General features: G+C 49.8%; 1 protein-coding gene and 1 long non-coding RNA gene across 3 annotated transcripts in view; one reads left to right on the forward strand and one right to left on the reverse strand.

Annotated features, from left to right (window-relative positions):
• Positions 1 to 6,234, reverse strand: part of LOC144174038 (uncharacterized) — a 124,678-nt gene extending 118,444 nt beyond the window's left edge. The window contains exons 1-2 of the long non-coding RNA XR_013323424.1: positions 5,793 to 6,234; positions 5,540 to 5,631 (exon numbers count right to left, since the gene is read on the reverse strand). This is a non-coding gene — a long non-coding RNA (uncharacterized LOC144174038). The remainder of the gene's footprint in view (positions 1 to 5,539; positions 5,632 to 5,792) is intronic.
• The window catches only part of LOC144174037 (cell adhesion molecule Dscam1-like), a 282,304-nt gene extending 267,363 nt beyond the window's left edge, over positions 1 to 14,941 (forward strand). Inside the window, exons 22-26 of one of the 2 annotated variants that reach the window (XM_077702436.1) lie at positions 333 to 647; positions 8,399 to 8,569; positions 10,920 to 11,086; positions 13,225 to 13,300; positions 13,392 to 14,938. In XM_077702436.1, the coding sequence (XP_077558562.1) occupies positions 333 to 647; positions 8,399 to 8,569; positions 10,920 to 11,086; positions 13,225 to 13,300; positions 13,392 to 13,432 (770 nt within the window). In that variant the 3' untranslated portion in view covers positions 13,433 to 14,938. Of the gene's footprint in view, positions 1 to 332; positions 648 to 8,398; positions 8,585 to 10,919; positions 11,087 to 13,224; positions 13,301 to 13,391 lie in introns of both variants that reach the window. The other variant, XM_077702437.1, reaches the window with a different exon arrangement.
• The last annotated feature ends 1,481 nt before the right edge of the window (positions 14,942 to 16,422 follow it).

The raw sequence follows: 16,422 nt of genomic DNA on the forward strand, positions 1-16,422 counted from the left end.
CCACCTTCTTTATCCCTGAGATACGCAGGGATAACCATCTCCGCATCCGCCTTAGTTACCCTATCAGAGCCATTTCGTTTCCTCCATGTTTGCAAATGATGGTGTGAATATATCTTCCTTTTAATATCAGTCGCAATGGACTTGCGTACCAAATAAAGCTGAGTGTGACAGATGCTCGCGCGCACAACCTTTTGCACTAGCGCGTTCATGATGCGCAGCTGTATCGTGTGGGTAAACTTATTGCGTACGTTTAGGTACACGCATTGTATTTGTGGACGTGCACATATTCTGCATGCCGGCCTGATATTAGAGTGCTGCTGCTTGTGGCGCAGCGCCCGTGGCCCCGGACCGGCAGTCGCTGGTGCATACGAACGTGAGCTCGGCCGTGGTGCTCCTGGGCGCGTGGCACAGCGGCGGCTGCCCGATCCACCAGTTCACCGTGAAGTACCGGCGGCGCCAGGACGCCGACTGGACAACGCTTGAGCAGGCCGCCGCCGCGAGCAGCACGCAGCGGGCGGACCCGCAGCGGCTCGAGATCCCGGGCCTGGCGCCGGGCACCTGGTACACGCTCCAGATGACGGCGCACAACAGCGCCGGAGTCACGGAGGCGGAGTACGCCTTCGCTACGCTCTCCAAGCACGGAGGAGGTACGCCGCGCAGCTCCTGGCCCTCCCCCTCCTCCTCCTCCTCCTCCTCCTTCCGGCTCTGGTGCGCCTCTCGTAACGACGACCCAGATTACGGATGAACGGCTTAACCTTTTTTTCCTCCTTTTCCTTCTGTTCTTGCTTCATCTTTCAATAAAAGTACAGGCCTGTTTCAGTTGCTCAGCTTCGATTTTCTGTTTTGATAGTATATTCACTCTTTTACCGCGGATATTTCGGTCAAGCGTCAAGCACAACCGTCAGGGCGAAATAAATCTCGGTTGATAGCGCGCTTCTTTCCTGTCCTTATTATTTCCTGTCCTTATCTTTATTCAAGTCGTGATTGGCGCTTGACGGGAATTTCGACGACGAAGTACCAACTAGCCCGGATATACACCTTGCTTCAGTTCACTCTCTCACTTCTTTTCGTTGTTTTGCGTATGCTCGCGGTTCGGTGCTTAAAAAACATGATTGATTGATTGTAGGGTTTAACGCGCCGACGCAACGCAGGCGATGAGGCGCGCCGTAGTGGAGGGCTCCGGAATAATTTGGACCACCTGGGGATCTTTAACGTTCTCCGAAATCTCGCACACACGGGCGTTTTTGCTTTTTGCTTCCATCAGAAAAGCGGCCGCCGCGGCGGGGAATCGAAACAGCGACCTCGTGCTCAGCAGTTTTACAAAACATGTATAGACCTGAAGGAAAATATGAATACTTCTTATACAGGCTAATGACCAGCATCGAAGCCGGCAAACGGCGTTTCAACATCCCTCCAAGGGGAACTACAAATGTACGATTACATTACAAATAAGTCTGCGAAGCATTACAAACAGTTCTATTATTTGTACTACACCGGAAATGCGGGCCCTGCGGACGAACCAGAAATTAACCTATCAATATAGCAATCACGCGGTTGAGGCTCCCAAATAATGCGCTGCAGTTAAACGGTGCCAGTGAGCTGTTGGCGATCATCACCCATAGGGTAAAAGATCAGTACTCTGTGTCTTACACACATTATATTACGCATACACTAAAATAACTATAACACTGACTATGACACTGAAACACGTAATCATGAACCCCAGCTTAAAATAAATTTTATGACGCCCCTGATAACGCAGCCGCTCCGGCAGCCGCACAGGGTTCCAATAAGCTGCCTGAAAGCAGGTTTTAAAACGAAGTACGACTCCCTTATCCGCAGGGGTAAAGCTATAACTCATAGCCAATTAGCCTACTGGCATTTAAACTCCCATCTTCAAAATAACCACCAACGCATAGCTCGACCGAGTTGGCCGCCATCTTGGCGGCAGACCACAGCCGTCCTTCGTGTGGTCCCGTGTCATCTACACCTTACTTGCTCCCTCAGCCAGGCTGCCCTATTTCTTTTCGTGGGCACTATATCAGGACGTTGCAGCGGAGGAGATGTTCACAAACTGCACGAGAAAGATAGCAGCAGCTGAGGCAGTTCCAAGGTCCCAGGGACAGCGCGTCTCCGAACACCTCCGAGCGTCCTCCGTTTCCTCTCCAATTCTTCTGCCGGCGTAGCTCCCGCTCCGCGCACTACCATGTACCCGTAGAGGAGGGGTTTGCCTTAGCCGACACCCCTGCTAATCTCAGCTCCGAGGTTCAGGTCTTCGGCAAAGAGGCAAGAACCCGTTACGTGACCCTTGGCAACAGAAGCACCGTCACGGTGCAAGCGATCGAAAAGGCTAAGGGCCCAGCTGTTCAGGCGTGAGACGTGAACAAGTCGCGACATTGATGAGGAGATGACTGCGACGGCGTGAGCGCATCAGCTTCATATATTACGAGAGTAACTGCGTGTGTGATGTGGTAAGGGCCACTTGAAGGGTACAACTGTTCCTCCGAGAGTACAACACGGCGTGAAATGGTCCAAGAACTAAGTATCCAGGTGAGAAGTACGTAGTGTGATGGTGGTGGTAGTAGCGACGCGTCTGGGTTGCCTGTGAAGTGGATATCCCGTCGCGGATAACCTATTTTGAGTCGGGCAACATTATGTCGAACTACAAGGTAGATTCATCGCCAGAAAAAACAACAAAGGTGAGCAGCTGGCGATGTTCAGGAGGGGTGCCGTTTTTGGCAAATGGAGCTAGAAAGCCTTCGCAGATGCTCGGGCATGCCGGAGCACACACAGAGGTGACTCGGTTTGGTTAGAAGATTATGGTCGGGCCCGTATTGCAGGACAGTAGCCGAGGCCATGGCTTCGATTTCCCAGCACACTCTCTTGGCCGGGGTGTCAAAATTTGCCATCGGGTCACGTGTCGGTGGTAGACGGGGGGGCATTGTCACATCCGCACGTGGCAAGGCTGCCCCGGTGTGAGGCACCTGCATGAATTAGTGCGTTCTATGGCGGCAGTTTCCTTCACCAAATTAGTGGCATTCCTTCAAGACCGATTCGACAGTAGTATATTCTTTGCAAATAGGCAGATGAAAACCATCATCAGCAGCGCTCTTCAGTACGTGCCAAACATTGTCGGAGTCCGGTATCCTGGAGTCCACTTTCGAGCAGAAGGCCAAAGCGCCTTGAATGTAGGTCATGTAAGACTCGATAAAGGATGCGGCTGACGGACTTGCTGAGCAAATCGCGCAGTTTTTCTTCGCAGAGATTGCAGTTTTTGAACTCCTCTTCATGTGTTTAAAACCAAACCCGAGCCGTTCCTTTCAGGTAGAACTTGACATTCACCAGAATGAGGAGTCGTCTCGTAGGTTGTGGACCCTGACGCGTTCGAGCACGTTGGCCATTCATCAAACTCCAATATATAAATATTTTTTCTCAACAAAGAAGTTCATTTTCTCTCTACTCGTTGACGTCATCACTCGTAGAAAAAGAGTAAATGTCACGGGGCTGGAAGACAATGACTAACGAGGCGGGGGGATCCAGACACGCCAGCGAGCAGCGTCATTCGGCGGCGAATGTGACGCCCATTCTGAAGCTCCAAGCTGGCGAAGCTGCCCTGGCGAGCGGTACGGAGACCCCAGGATGTGACGGCGCCACGGAGAAACTGTTTGCAAGCTGTACGAGAAAAATATTGTCATCATCATCGACCTATTTAAGTTCATGGAGGATGCAGGCCTGTCTTATTGATCTCCATACGCTCCCACGTTCCGCTGTCCGAATGCATTCTTTGCCGCCAAGTTTTATTGTCCCATCCCTGCATGGAGTTATTGGTGTTCCCCTACTTCTAGTCCCTTCTTTAGGTAGCCTCTCTGTTACCCCGAATGTGCTCTGGTTTTCAGTTCACCGGATTACACGTCCAGCCCAACTCAGCATCTTCCTCTTAACTTGAGCTAGGGTATACCTTCCATCCCAGTTTGGTCCGTAATCCAAGATGCACGTTTACGTTTCCTACTTCTAAGCGCTACTTTCTGTTCTTGTCTTCGTAGCCCATTGAGCCGACCTAAACATCATTCTTTAAGGGCGCTTAGTAAGTATCCAAGTTTCCGCGCCATAATTCATCACTGAATTGACTCAACTGAATTGGTGGCAAATGGGCCAGGACGCAGTCATGATCACTAATTCCAGGGAAGACTACAGCATCCCGCATCGGTGAAGGCCTATTTGCAAAGAGCAAACCTAAAACGGAGGCGCGTTCTTTTCCTTCTCTTGCAGGTTCGGTTACAAATTGAAAAAGATCATTCGCTTGTACCAACTGGTGGAAACTCAGTGCACACGAGTCAGGTGGAATGCATTTTTATCAAACCACTGAACTTCCAGCCAGTCAAAATCACCTCCAAGTATGTCATCATGTTTTAATGTCGACAGAAAATCTGATAAAGACCTGAAGGCTTCCGGATCAACGCATGCGGGCGATAGTAATGACTCGTCCGTTGTTTGAGTGAACGTTACATCAGACAGATTCTAAGCGATCAAAAGATACTGTTAGTGAACTAGATTGTAAGCTGGCATCGAAAAGCTGGAAAATGCCTCCACCTTGGGTATTTCTGTCGCTACGGTATACTTCAAAGCCAGACGGGAAAACTCCAGCGTCCCCGACCGGACTATGGAACCAAGACTCGCTGCCAATAATAATGTGCTGCTTACTCGTTGAAGAGGGCGCAGCAAATTCGCCAACTTTATTCTTTATGCTACGGAAGTTTGCTTCAAGGGTAGTAAGTTCTTGTATCTAAAGCTGTCCGCCCACAACGACGACCACATGCACCGTGTTGCGTAGACAACTGCATCCCTTTGAGCTATCTTTTTGTTGCGACCATTCCGTGTCACTCAGGATCGTAAACGAAGATTGTTTTGTTGGCAACTAGTCTGTCATGTCTCAGTTGGTGGGGTAAATTTAACGTACGCGCATGTAGCAAAAGTTTCGAGTGTGCTAACCTTACGGCAGGGATAAGATCATTGCACATTGCAAATTCAGCGTCCTTTAGCTTAGACCCACAGAAAAGTATGCGCTTTTTATCTTTATAGCTGAAGAACTTCACAACAGTCGGACGGTTCTTATTTTTGGGCTGAATTGCTCAATACGATGAGCTCGTTCGATTCGGTCGGAACTTAGTCCAATTGTGTTTCAAAGAAATAGCGTACTTTTCCTTCCGATTCAGCCCAGCTTTCATTTACAATGTCATTCATTCCATGTATGGTTAAATTATTCGTGCCAGATCAGTTATTGACGTCTTCTAGTTGTACTTTTATCTGCGTGATTACCCGTGTTAAGGAACCATCAGTATTATTTTCAGAAAAAATTGTGGGCACACTTTGCTTCATCGAGTCAACGTCGCTCTCAACAACGGTAACCCCGTTTAGTAACCCTACTAATGCGGTGCGAATTGTAACTTGTTGGTCCTTGGCTTATTTTAGTTTACGTAAAAACTGCTGTTGACTTAATTGCAAATCGCCCTACAATATCATAGAAACCATCAATACTGACCTGAAAAGATTGGCTGTCATCAGGCCCAGAAGGGCCAGGAGTGTCACCAGAACCAGGAGGGCCAGGGTTGCTGTCAACGTCCTCCAAGACCACTAACAGCATACGGGCCAAACATTTACACACGCGCTCGAAATCAGAAAAAGCATCGTTCCCTGACAGAAGCAGCGCCCTCAAACACAGTATCGGGGCACGACACCGCAATAACACATCTAATCGGGGTAGGGTAACAAACAGCAGAGCGTAAGTAACCAACCTGTACAAAAACGGGGTGTGAGCCCACGTTGATAGCGATGTCATGCGCCGTGGGTCCAGCGGAGTAGTGCCGATTAATTTTTCGTACTTCGTAAAGAGTGTCGCTCGCTGTACCAGGTTGCCAGGTGGAAAACACTGTCGGCGCTAGAACTGGAGATGTGCGACACCGATTCGGGAATCTGTGAAAGGGCAGCGCCTCTTGTTTGACAGCCGTCCACTTGAGACGCCGGATTGCAGGAAGCGGCGATGGTAGCTGGTGATCGCAGTTCTGTGCAGTGGACGAGTGATTGCAGCCAGGCAGGCCAAGACCACTACAAAGAGTGGGTGTGAGGCCGTGTTTATAGCGATGTCTTACCCCCTTTCTATATACCTTCGTACCTTTCAGTTTAGCTTTGTACCTCCCGCTTTATACATTTTATTTAGTCTTTATTATTTCAAGGTGTTTGCCGAATGCTCTCCAGCCCATAATAAATCTACGCCAGATCTTCTGGCCGTGGTTTTGGTCGGCGCTTACAGCTTGCCCAAGATAGCAATGTTCACCGACATCTAGTATTTCATTGCCTAGGTCAAAAGTGGGCGCTTTCGACATGTACGCGTAGACGACATATACGACATGTACACATCCGCGCAGAAGTAAACGGAGCACGCGAGCTGTGGCCGAATTGCGTCGCGGCGTCGCCTAGAAATGCCGACGGGGGTAACGGGCGCCGTTCTGGCGATGCATGCGCACTGTCCCGCCACCCTATCTGATAATGCTGAATCGTTGCTCTGCTGGTGTGTCTGACTGCACGTGTCAGTTTTCAAGGGGCAGCGCTTGGCTGCAGAATGGTGCTGGTTACATTGCGCCGCTCGCCGCAATCACCGGCGACCAAATCCGCTGCTTTTGAGTTCAAAGCTACGTCCTTGAAAGCATGCCTTGTTACGCGCAATACAGTGCAGCCATCGATGTCCTCGACGCAAGCCACGTGGTGTTGTTTGCCTACCATGCGAAATTTTTGCGGGCACACGCATTTTTTATTTACCATTCGTACTCCTGAGTTCATCATTGAGAGCCATTAGTTAGGAACCAACGAAGATACCCAAAATAAAAGCAAGATCTCTGAAGCAGCTAGGATTCCTTAAGAAAAGGACAAATCCTAGAGATTTATTCTTAGTTTATGTTGGCTCTATTCCGAAGCTACATTTTTTTGTCAGTTTATTTGTACTTTGTTATAAAGGCAGGCCCAGTGAAACCTAATAGGCAGATAATAAAAAGGCGCCGGTGAGTAGGACACCGAAAGCTGCAATGCATTGAGCGTAACAAGGCACGTTTTCAAGCGCGTAGCTTCTCCGAATTTCAAGGCGACGGATTTGGTCTCCTCTGATTACGGCGAGCGGCAATGTAACCAACAACGCCATTCTACAGCCAAGCGCTGCCCCTTGAAAACTAGCCCGGCCAGTCAGACACGCCAGCAGAGCGACGATTTCGCATTATCAGCGGGGGCAGTGCGCACGCATCCCTAGAACGGCGCTCGTTGCTTCCCCTCAACGTTTCTAGGAGGCGCCGCGATGCAATTCGGCCACCGCTCCTGTGCTCCGTTTACTTCTACACGAACCTGTACACGTACATTCGGCTTATATTTATATTTAATCATACCACGAAGCATTCTGCGTGCAATTCCTGTCACATTCTTTGCACGCCTCCTCCCGAATCACTGAACGAGGCGATGTCATCCGTAAATCTCAAGTGGCTCAAATACACCCCATTTGTTCGTATCCTTGGCTTCTCCCGTGTCCCTGACCATGGGAGAAGCCAGGGATGCGGTCCCTGAGGGATACGGGGAGAATAAGGGAAATCAGTCGCAATCAAGCTCCCTAAGCACCCCGTACAGGCATGCTGTAAATAATTTCGGCGATATGGTGTCCCCTCCTAATAGGGAACTTCTCTACCCTGCGTTTTCGCAATCTATAAATCCATAAATCTAATTATATCCTTAATCTTAAGATTATACTTTAAATACAATGTATTCACGCTAATATAGACCATTTCACGTGTAATCTTTAATAGGATCAGGCCATATCCTGGGCTGTGTGGCGCATGCGCAGTTACATCATCCTGTCCACTGCGCCAATCATAGATCCGCTAGCACAGCCCACTGGTGAAATGGTTGCTCCCAGGACGAAGAAACTAAAAAGGTCTTTACAAGAAAGTGGCGGCAGCTGGGGCAGTTTAAGGTTCCAGGAACAGCGCGCGCCCGAAGACCCAGGCTAAGGGACACGAACCGGCAAAAATATCATTGAAAAGAAATGCACTTCGCACACTTTTGCGATTTTCGCGGGGAAAAGGCAGCAAAATTTTTCCCTTTTCGCATACGCCCCGCTTCCCTCCGCGGATCTGACTGCCCGATAATGCAGACGTTTACTTTAAAGGGCTCTTTTTCGGTCTCGAGCGGCCGAAACCATGGGCTTGAGGTGCGCCCTCGCCGGTGTTGCGACAGACGGAACGGGTACTTACAAAGACCACTCGTTTCGTCTAAAGACGCGTTTCTCAAGTGTCCGCTCTGATACCGTCTGTTACGTGTGCGTACAAAGTGACCAATTTGACCCGCTGCTTACGAACGTCTGCAGCGGCAGACCAGGTGACCCCGCGGACCGAGGTGCACCGCGAGACGTCGTCGGTGGTGTCCGACGCCACCGTGGTGGTCCCGGTCGTGGTGTCCCTGGTCATCGTCCTCGTCCTCCTGGTCGTCGTGTGCATGGTCGTCCGCAGAAAGCATTCCTCCGGCAGTTCCCAGAGTGGTACGTACGCCAACGGTAAGCCTCTCGCAATCGGACTCAGGGCCTCGGCGCAAACGCGAAAATTTCACTCGCTCATGCACGCCCCCAAACTCAGGCTTGGGGTGTGACCAACATTGTGGACGACTTCTACGTTGCATTTAGAACGGCTAGACAGACATTCTGCTTGTAAAACGACAGCTAGAGCGAGGGTCGTGCTAAAAAGAATGCAGACGCTGGCCGGTCTGAGGTGTAGACAAAAAACGATTCACTTCTCCATCAACGATGAGTACGGGGTGCGGCGGAAGGACAGACTGCGTGAAAATGCACGACCCGATGAACAAAAACGACGTATTTGAGATGTAGCAGAAAACCTGAAGCAACGTACCTTGACGGCATGAAAAAAGTATTCAGATTCACAAAGCTGTTCGCACGCAAGAGCATTTCGTCATTGGCCGGTGCCCGTGCAAAAAGTGGGAAGGTAACCAAGGCGCGAGACAATCACAAATTACTCTTACGATTTCTTATGCGTCTACAACTTTGTGCATAAGAGCCCGCATACTCCACAACTCGTTCAAAAAGAATGTAGCAGCGTATGCGTTTGTACTGAGGTACATCAGGTTAGTAGATCGAGTGACGTTTAAAAACAAGATCGAGAAGAGGCGACAGATTGCATTGTTTTGGTATAAAATTTATTCTTAAACTGAAGTGTCTGTAATTAAGATTAGGTAAATGAGATGAGGCAAAACCCTAACCACGCGAATTCGTGCATTGTTACGTCCCACCAGCGCGCACGCAGAGACCCAACAAACAAACGTAGCTTCCTCTTGTGTGCCAGTCTGTGCGCGCTCACTGTCAAACGTAAGGATGCAAAAAACACCAACTCACGCAGATTTTCTGCTTGGCCACACAGTATTTACACCCGTCACTAAGGCTCTGGGGCTACTTAACAAGAAAAGGAGGTGCGGCGATACATCGTTCGTAATGAATCTCAGGTTCATCTGCCTAATCTGAGCGAATGACCACGCGCTCATCGCGACATTCATGAAAGATTTCCACAGGCGAGCTACAGAAGCCAGGCGCTGTGCCGCGGGAATCTGATTACAGCTGTTGGCCGCAGCAAATACTCGAGCCCGCATGCTAAATTCGTAAAGCCTTCCTTCTCGTCTACCGAAGCGAGGTTTTCAAGCTCAAGGCTTTAATGCAAGCATGAATGCTTAGAAAATTCATATGCTTGCAATGCAACCAAGGGTCTGAATTTGCAAATTATTTTCGGTTGTAAAGCTGTTTAAGGAGATGCAATTTATCCACTTTATTATACGAACCATAGTAGCCCACTACGGTTCGCTTAGAGAATGATAGTCTATTTGCCAATATGGTTCTGGAAGAAGCGCAGTAACACCTGATGAAGCACGTTTTTTGATGCTGTAAATGTTAGCATTTCAAGTGTGTCAGTACAGTAATCCCTCGTTAACTCGAACTCGGATGTCTCGAAATATCGGTTAAGTCAAAACTTCTTTTCGCCGTGCATTTACGTCCCATAGGCGCCATGTATTTGCCCCCCTTTATCTCGAAACGTTTTTTCAGGGGACCACGGATATCTAAAAACGTTGACAGACAGGACAGAAGGAGAAATCCGCTACAAGCAGCTAGTAAGGTCTTCGTTCTAACCTTCAGCTCCCACTACGTGCCGAATGTGGTCGTTAAAGGCAAATTTACACCATTGTTCCCGTTAACGGAATGCTGTCCGACGCCTACATCATTGAGAGGGCTGTGGACGATGCAGCTTATCATGAAACGAAGCTGCATCGAGAAGTGCCTACAGTGACAGAAACATCAAAGATGCTGCACCTGCTTCGCAACAAGGTAGAATGTAGGGGTGGCGACCAACAATTGATGCGATGCATTCAGCAGCTCGAGAACGCTTTTCTGGGACGAGATGCGAACGCGAAACAGGCGAGCACCACACAGTTCTTTCTTGCGCAATAATAAAAATTCATTTTTCCAGCGAACGTTTTTGCCGTTATTACGAAAGCTCCCCTGTGCACTGGAGCTTTAGTTACCAGTTTAGTTTAGTTTAGCACTTATTTCAGGGACCTGGCCACAAATTTTCGGCATTTCGCTTAAATCGAAACTACTCTTATCTCAAAATTTTCAGCGGATTTTACAACTTTGATTTAACGAGGGATTATTTCAGATGTCTCCGCGGATCTGAAGTAATGCAGATCCTTTGCGCCCAAGCTGCTACAAAGCGTGACCGCAATGATGGTGTCGCACAGCGCTCCGAATGCGAATGCAAATGTGCTGCGGTGTATAAAGTTACCAGGAGTGTCGGTCGTGTCTCTCCTTCCTTGCCCTCCTTTGCGCACCGCAGGAAGCTCGCTGTACGGCACCCGAAAGAATGGCATGCAAGAGGCCATGCAGATGAGCGACCTCGAGAGCAAGGTGGGCAAGGAGTGCTCCAGCAGTGCCTTCTTCCCGGCGCCTTACGCCACCACGCATCTCGGCACAAGGGGGCCCGAGAAGAGGACAGACCACATGGCAAGTCGCCTTTCCGTAACCTCCTTTGTATTTGTAAGAACTTGTTTGCTTATCCGGCTTGGATGGCCACGAGGACATTGCCTGCCGTGCGGCATGCAGTTTTAACAGCGGAGCTGTCGTAGGTCGAGCCTTTTTTTTCCGTCTGCTGTAGGTCGTGCGTCACGCAGGCGACCTCTTATGCTGTATTCGGGTGGTCGTTCGAAATCGAGCGCTCGACGTATACGCTTGGTCATCTCAGAGCATCGTCCTCCACTGCGAGCGCCTCCGACTGCTCTGACTCGAAGTGGGAGCGCCGCCGAAATCTGGAGGCGATCGGGTCACGTGAACCCGGCCGCCGCGACTCGCCCATACTCGCCTGCCTAGTCAGTGGCGTTCGCTGAGGCCTAGCCAGCGGTTTGTTGTGGGACTATTTCAACGTTTTTGCTGTTACTGAAGGCATCTCCGCATCATGTCGAAACGGAGACGCCTATTAAGTGTAGGGGAACCGTCTCCGCTGCTTCCGCAGGGCGAAATCAACGCCGAGGAGGGCAGCAGTGGCAGCAGCTTGAAACACCGCAGCCGGCCTGGCAGTTTGCAGTAGCCGTGCTGGCCGCGCCGCGGCGCCACGGTCGCGTGCTTCTCCAAGATCGGTTTCACGTTCGGTTGGGAGCAGTGACTCTTGCTCGGATTGGGGGAAGTGTCCGCATCGGCGTATACTCCGAGCCAGAGTATCAGAGCGACCACCCAATAGAGCATTAGAAACCGGTTCCGGAGCACTGATAGCGGGCGCAGTGGTCCCGCAAGGGAGGGTTCGTCTCCCTCCCGCTAGGGGAGAGAGAGGTGGGTGTCTCCCGCTGCTGACGTCTAGCTGCCGATTCCTTTGCGCGAACCGTGCAATTTGCATGGCAATGGCACTGCTGTTCTCGGGTGAGCGCCCGATGATGTTCTAGCCGACACAAGCGAACCACCGCTGTTTCAGCGGATTTCACACTGGGTGAAACTTTTTTTTTTCGCTTACTGTGGCGCGAAGCATAATAAGGAAGTTTAAAACGCAAGTATTCCGATATTGCGAAAAAAATTGACTTTAGGGGTAATGCGGGGGTCCTGCCGTTTACATTACGTCGACGCGGCAGCAACTTGAGCCACGTTTACAGTCGTTGTCGCACTGCGAGGAGCCCTGTCCTAGTGCATACTTAGGCTGCGTTCAAACTCGCGGACAGCTTGGTAGACAGCTTACGAAGCACTTTAACTAGACGTCTAAAGGAATAAAATTGGAACGGCGCAGTGGTCCCGAACGCAACACCAACGCAGACAACCTCGTAGCAGACATGGTGACAAACGCAAGCCGCACGTTTCGTAAATAATATTTCCGTTATTATTACAAACATCACGTGATTTAAAAATTAAACAAATTCACATTCACCACTAGTAACTTATACTAACTCTTTCAATAAGAAAACAAGTGCTTTCGTTACAACATTAATACGCATAAAGGTGGCGCTGGCGTCACTTATTAGTTTAGACAGGAAGGTAGCGAAGGTAGCCTGCATCGTTGCTGACTTTGATGCCGTCTCCTCGAAGCACTCTTCGTTGACTGCTTCGTTCGAAATGGAAGGGGGCTTAACATGGTGGGCTGTCCGCGAAGACGGCAACGAAGCCGTCTAAAGGGGATGTGGAGAAAGGGACGACGAGCCACTGAGACCCGTTCTGATGAGTGGTTTCATCGAACATAAGACTGATGATGATGATGGACACGAGGGAGGCGAGGCGTCATCTTTTTCAACAGGGGAAATTAGAACGCACCCTTAGAATCAGCACCAAGGCGGGAGCAGGTGATCGGAAGCGGTGTGAAATGCCCGACCAACTATGGCAGGATGCAAGATTGTGTCCGATTCGCTTGCATAAACGCATTTGAAAGGGAACGATTTATAGGGACTGTCACAGGAAGAGCGGCAAATGGGATCTTTTTTTTATTATGCTTGTAATTAGAAGATGTGGGGTGCACACTGGGCGGCTCTTCAACTCTTCCCCCCCCCATCACTCCGCCCCCTCCGTAGAAAAGGCTTTTTAAGTTGTGTCGTATCAGTCTATTAAACAATCACCGGGAGCCGGTTATTAGTGCCGCATGGAACTTACGTCTGTGCACCTGTATCACGCAGGACGAGCCCCTCTATGCCACGGTCAAACGAACACCACGGCCACCCCGGTCAGATGGCCACATATACCAGTGTCCAGGTAAGCAATCTGGGACACTTTCGTACGTGCTATTGCAGTGCCTTTCAGATACCCTACTTGCCACCAACCGGCCTCCGACCTCTTTACGCAGCGTTAGCAAGAAACGGGAGACCAGCTGCTCGGGTCACCTGAAACAGGCCTAGTCTTTCGTAACGCCTGGGAAACAAATCGAGCGCCTCCGGTGCAAGCTGCAACTGCGCCGTGCAGTCCCAACGCCTGGGGCCATGGACGGGTCAGCCATCGACGGTGAAGCTCTCTGTGCGCGTTTTCTGACGTTCACGCGTGCGCGCTGAAGACAAACGTGATACGGAGCGACTCAGCAAACGGGCGGCTTCAGCGGCCGACGGTCAGCAGCATACCACAAAGGTCTACTACGCTTCCATCATCTACAAGTTGGCCAGTTCCGGGCCTTTCAAAGTATGCTGGTGCGCTCTGAACGTCGGGACACTGTGGTGGCGTCGAGGACCGTGAAACACGGCAATGGCAGAGACGCCACGAATCACGCCACCCTGTACAAAGCGAGACCTGTGCTAGGTGTGTAATGTGTGCGCGAATGTGTGGTGCGTGTGTGACTGCTCGGGCATCGAAGACTATTGTGGAAACGTGAACGGATGTGACTTGGTGACAACCGTCGGTGCCGTGTCCGTTTGAATTTCTTTCCTTCTTTTTCAGAGGAGCAAGCGAGTTTGGCCAATGCCTCCTAGAAATTGGTTTGGCGCGTTTTACCTCTGAGCACATACACAACCGCGACGACTCTCAGCTGCCACTTGTTTTGTGCTCGCGTGCACCGATGCACATATTACGTGGTGCCGTTCGCGTACACGCTTTCGTCTGAGAACACACAACCTCGCATCAAAGGCGGCATTACTACCAGTGTGAAATGTGATTTCCGCACGACTCATGGCTAATCTCTAGTTTACAGACCTTGATTTACAAGATGTTCTCAAGACGTTAAATCGCTGCAAATGCGTGGGAGCAGAAAAGACAACGCGGTGACGTGCACGCTCACTTTTACATTTTCATCAATGCGATGATACGTACGGCAAGCAACACGACGGAAATTAAGAGTGTTGTCATTGGCAAGCAGCACCCTCCTCTGGCGGCGCAGCAATCACCGGGTGCTTTGCCCAGTGAGGAACCACCAATACCCAACACAAGAACGTGCCTGTAAAGCGCTTCTACCCTATTAGTTCTACCCTTCGAGAGTAGAACTAATTTCTTTATACAGAATACATCAGGATTTTACGCTCCCATACGCAACTTATTCGTTCAGTTTAGACAACGTACTTGAAGGAGACCGGGAGGAATTGAGCAATCATTTTACAACACTCCTTTACTTTTCAAATTACCTTACGCCTGACTTGATATCAGGCGAGAAAGTAAGGCTACAATCGTGCGAGAATTAGGTTCGTACGATTTTTTTTTTCTCGATTTAGTTCGTAAAGTAAACCTTCAATAATAATTGCTGCCTATTATTCATTTCAAAAACTGCGGGCAGAACAGTGGCTGCTACATTGCTCCCAGCAATCCGCTCTCTGTGTACGTGACACTGTCTGAATAAAAGTGAAAATAGACATTAGGGCCTTGGAAGGACGTTTTCGCGTCCCCGATGGGGAGGTGGACCTGCCAGGCCTCTCCGCCTATTGTCACTTTTATTCTATGAGTTAGGCGGGCTCAGTGGGCGTATTGCAAGGGGAGGGGGGGGGGGTGCAACGCAGCATCCAATGCGCCGCATGCAGCGTGTAAAACGAAGTACTAGAAGAACAGTTCATCGCGCACAAATCGGCGACTTGGGACCACCACAGCAGCGCAGAAATTGATTTTCATGAGCTTTTGAAGGCTTCCGAAGTTGGGCTTCAACATTTTGCGAGCAATTGGGTATTCTCAACGATAATTTGTTCCGCGTGAGGCTTTCCGACAACTGATTAGCGCATGTTCGGGTTCTACAGTTCTTCCGATGAGTACCCATCGCCAACAGTCGACAACAAGTGTTCGGACGCACTGGCCCACGCTATTTGATAACATCATTAGGCACTCTCAACTGATTTTCGCTATCACATCCAGGTCATTTATTGTGCCTTTAACACAAGTCATGCGTAATCAGCGCTACTTAACAAGAGAAACAAATACAGGGCGTCACAAAGTCGACCGGTTTGGTTCCCCGATTTTATTGCATTTGCCAACATATTGCCAAACGTGCGCGCGGACTTCAACAACGCACCAAGAACAGCAGGGTATACATCGCGCTGATGTCACTAAACAGCTCTAGGTCATCCATTATAATCAAGCTGTAAATTGTATAGAGGCCTACTCAACTATGGGGTGCAAGCAACTTGATGCCAGTTGTGTTCAACATTACTCAGCGGTATGTTGTGAATAAAGAGCATTGATTATCACAAGGTACTAAGCGGGGCCACTTGTCTGGAATTTCTTGCATGAAGTGTTTTAACCTGTGCCGATTACACATTTACCACAGATTGATTTTTTTTATTTAATGTATGTCAGAAGCTGCACATGAGTATAAACGCCGCACTAAATTTAAAGCGGAATGCGGAGCTAAATGGTTTCGACTGTTTTGCGTTTCAGCGCGGTTAGAGATCGTAAATTTCCAAGCCTTACCAAACCGATGGACATCCCTGAGTGTATACCAGGTCTAAAAAATTGGCGCAGCTTGCCCTAGTGGTGCAAGGCCGAGAAATAGCAGGGCTGGCGGCCTCAATATTCCTTCGTCGGAGTCCCGGCTCTTCAAAGCCGACGCTACGAATAACCCAAAGGAAATAGCTCAATCGGATATACCGCAGTTTCATAACGTAATGCACCCAGGCTCGATTTCTGCCACAGCAGGCATTTTTTCCCCGATTGGAGGTCGTCTGTTCGTGTTGGACAAGCCCAACGAACTGTAAAATGGTCGAACAGGTAACACGGTCCTAGTTTTAATTTTCGCTTGGGCGCACACAATTAACGATTGGGCGCACAATTAACGATTTACTTGCAAGTCAACCCGTGTCCCTGCCTTTATTCCGCTGGTGGAGCGGGCTGGAGCAGCTGGCAAGACGTTTGGGGTCCTGGACTGAGGACTTCTCCTCCTGAAGACTTCGTTCAAATGTTGCCAATGATAATAA

The sequence above is a fragment of the Haemaphysalis longicornis genome, unplaced genomic scaffold, assembly GCF_048455015.1.
Source record: "Haemaphysalis longicornis isolate Haplotype H1 unplaced genomic scaffold, Haemaphysalis longicornis Haplotype H1 scaffold_3, whole genome shotgun sequence".
Lineage (NCBI taxonomy): Eukaryota > Metazoa > Arthropoda > Arachnida > Ixodida > Ixodidae > Haemaphysalis > Haemaphysalis longicornis.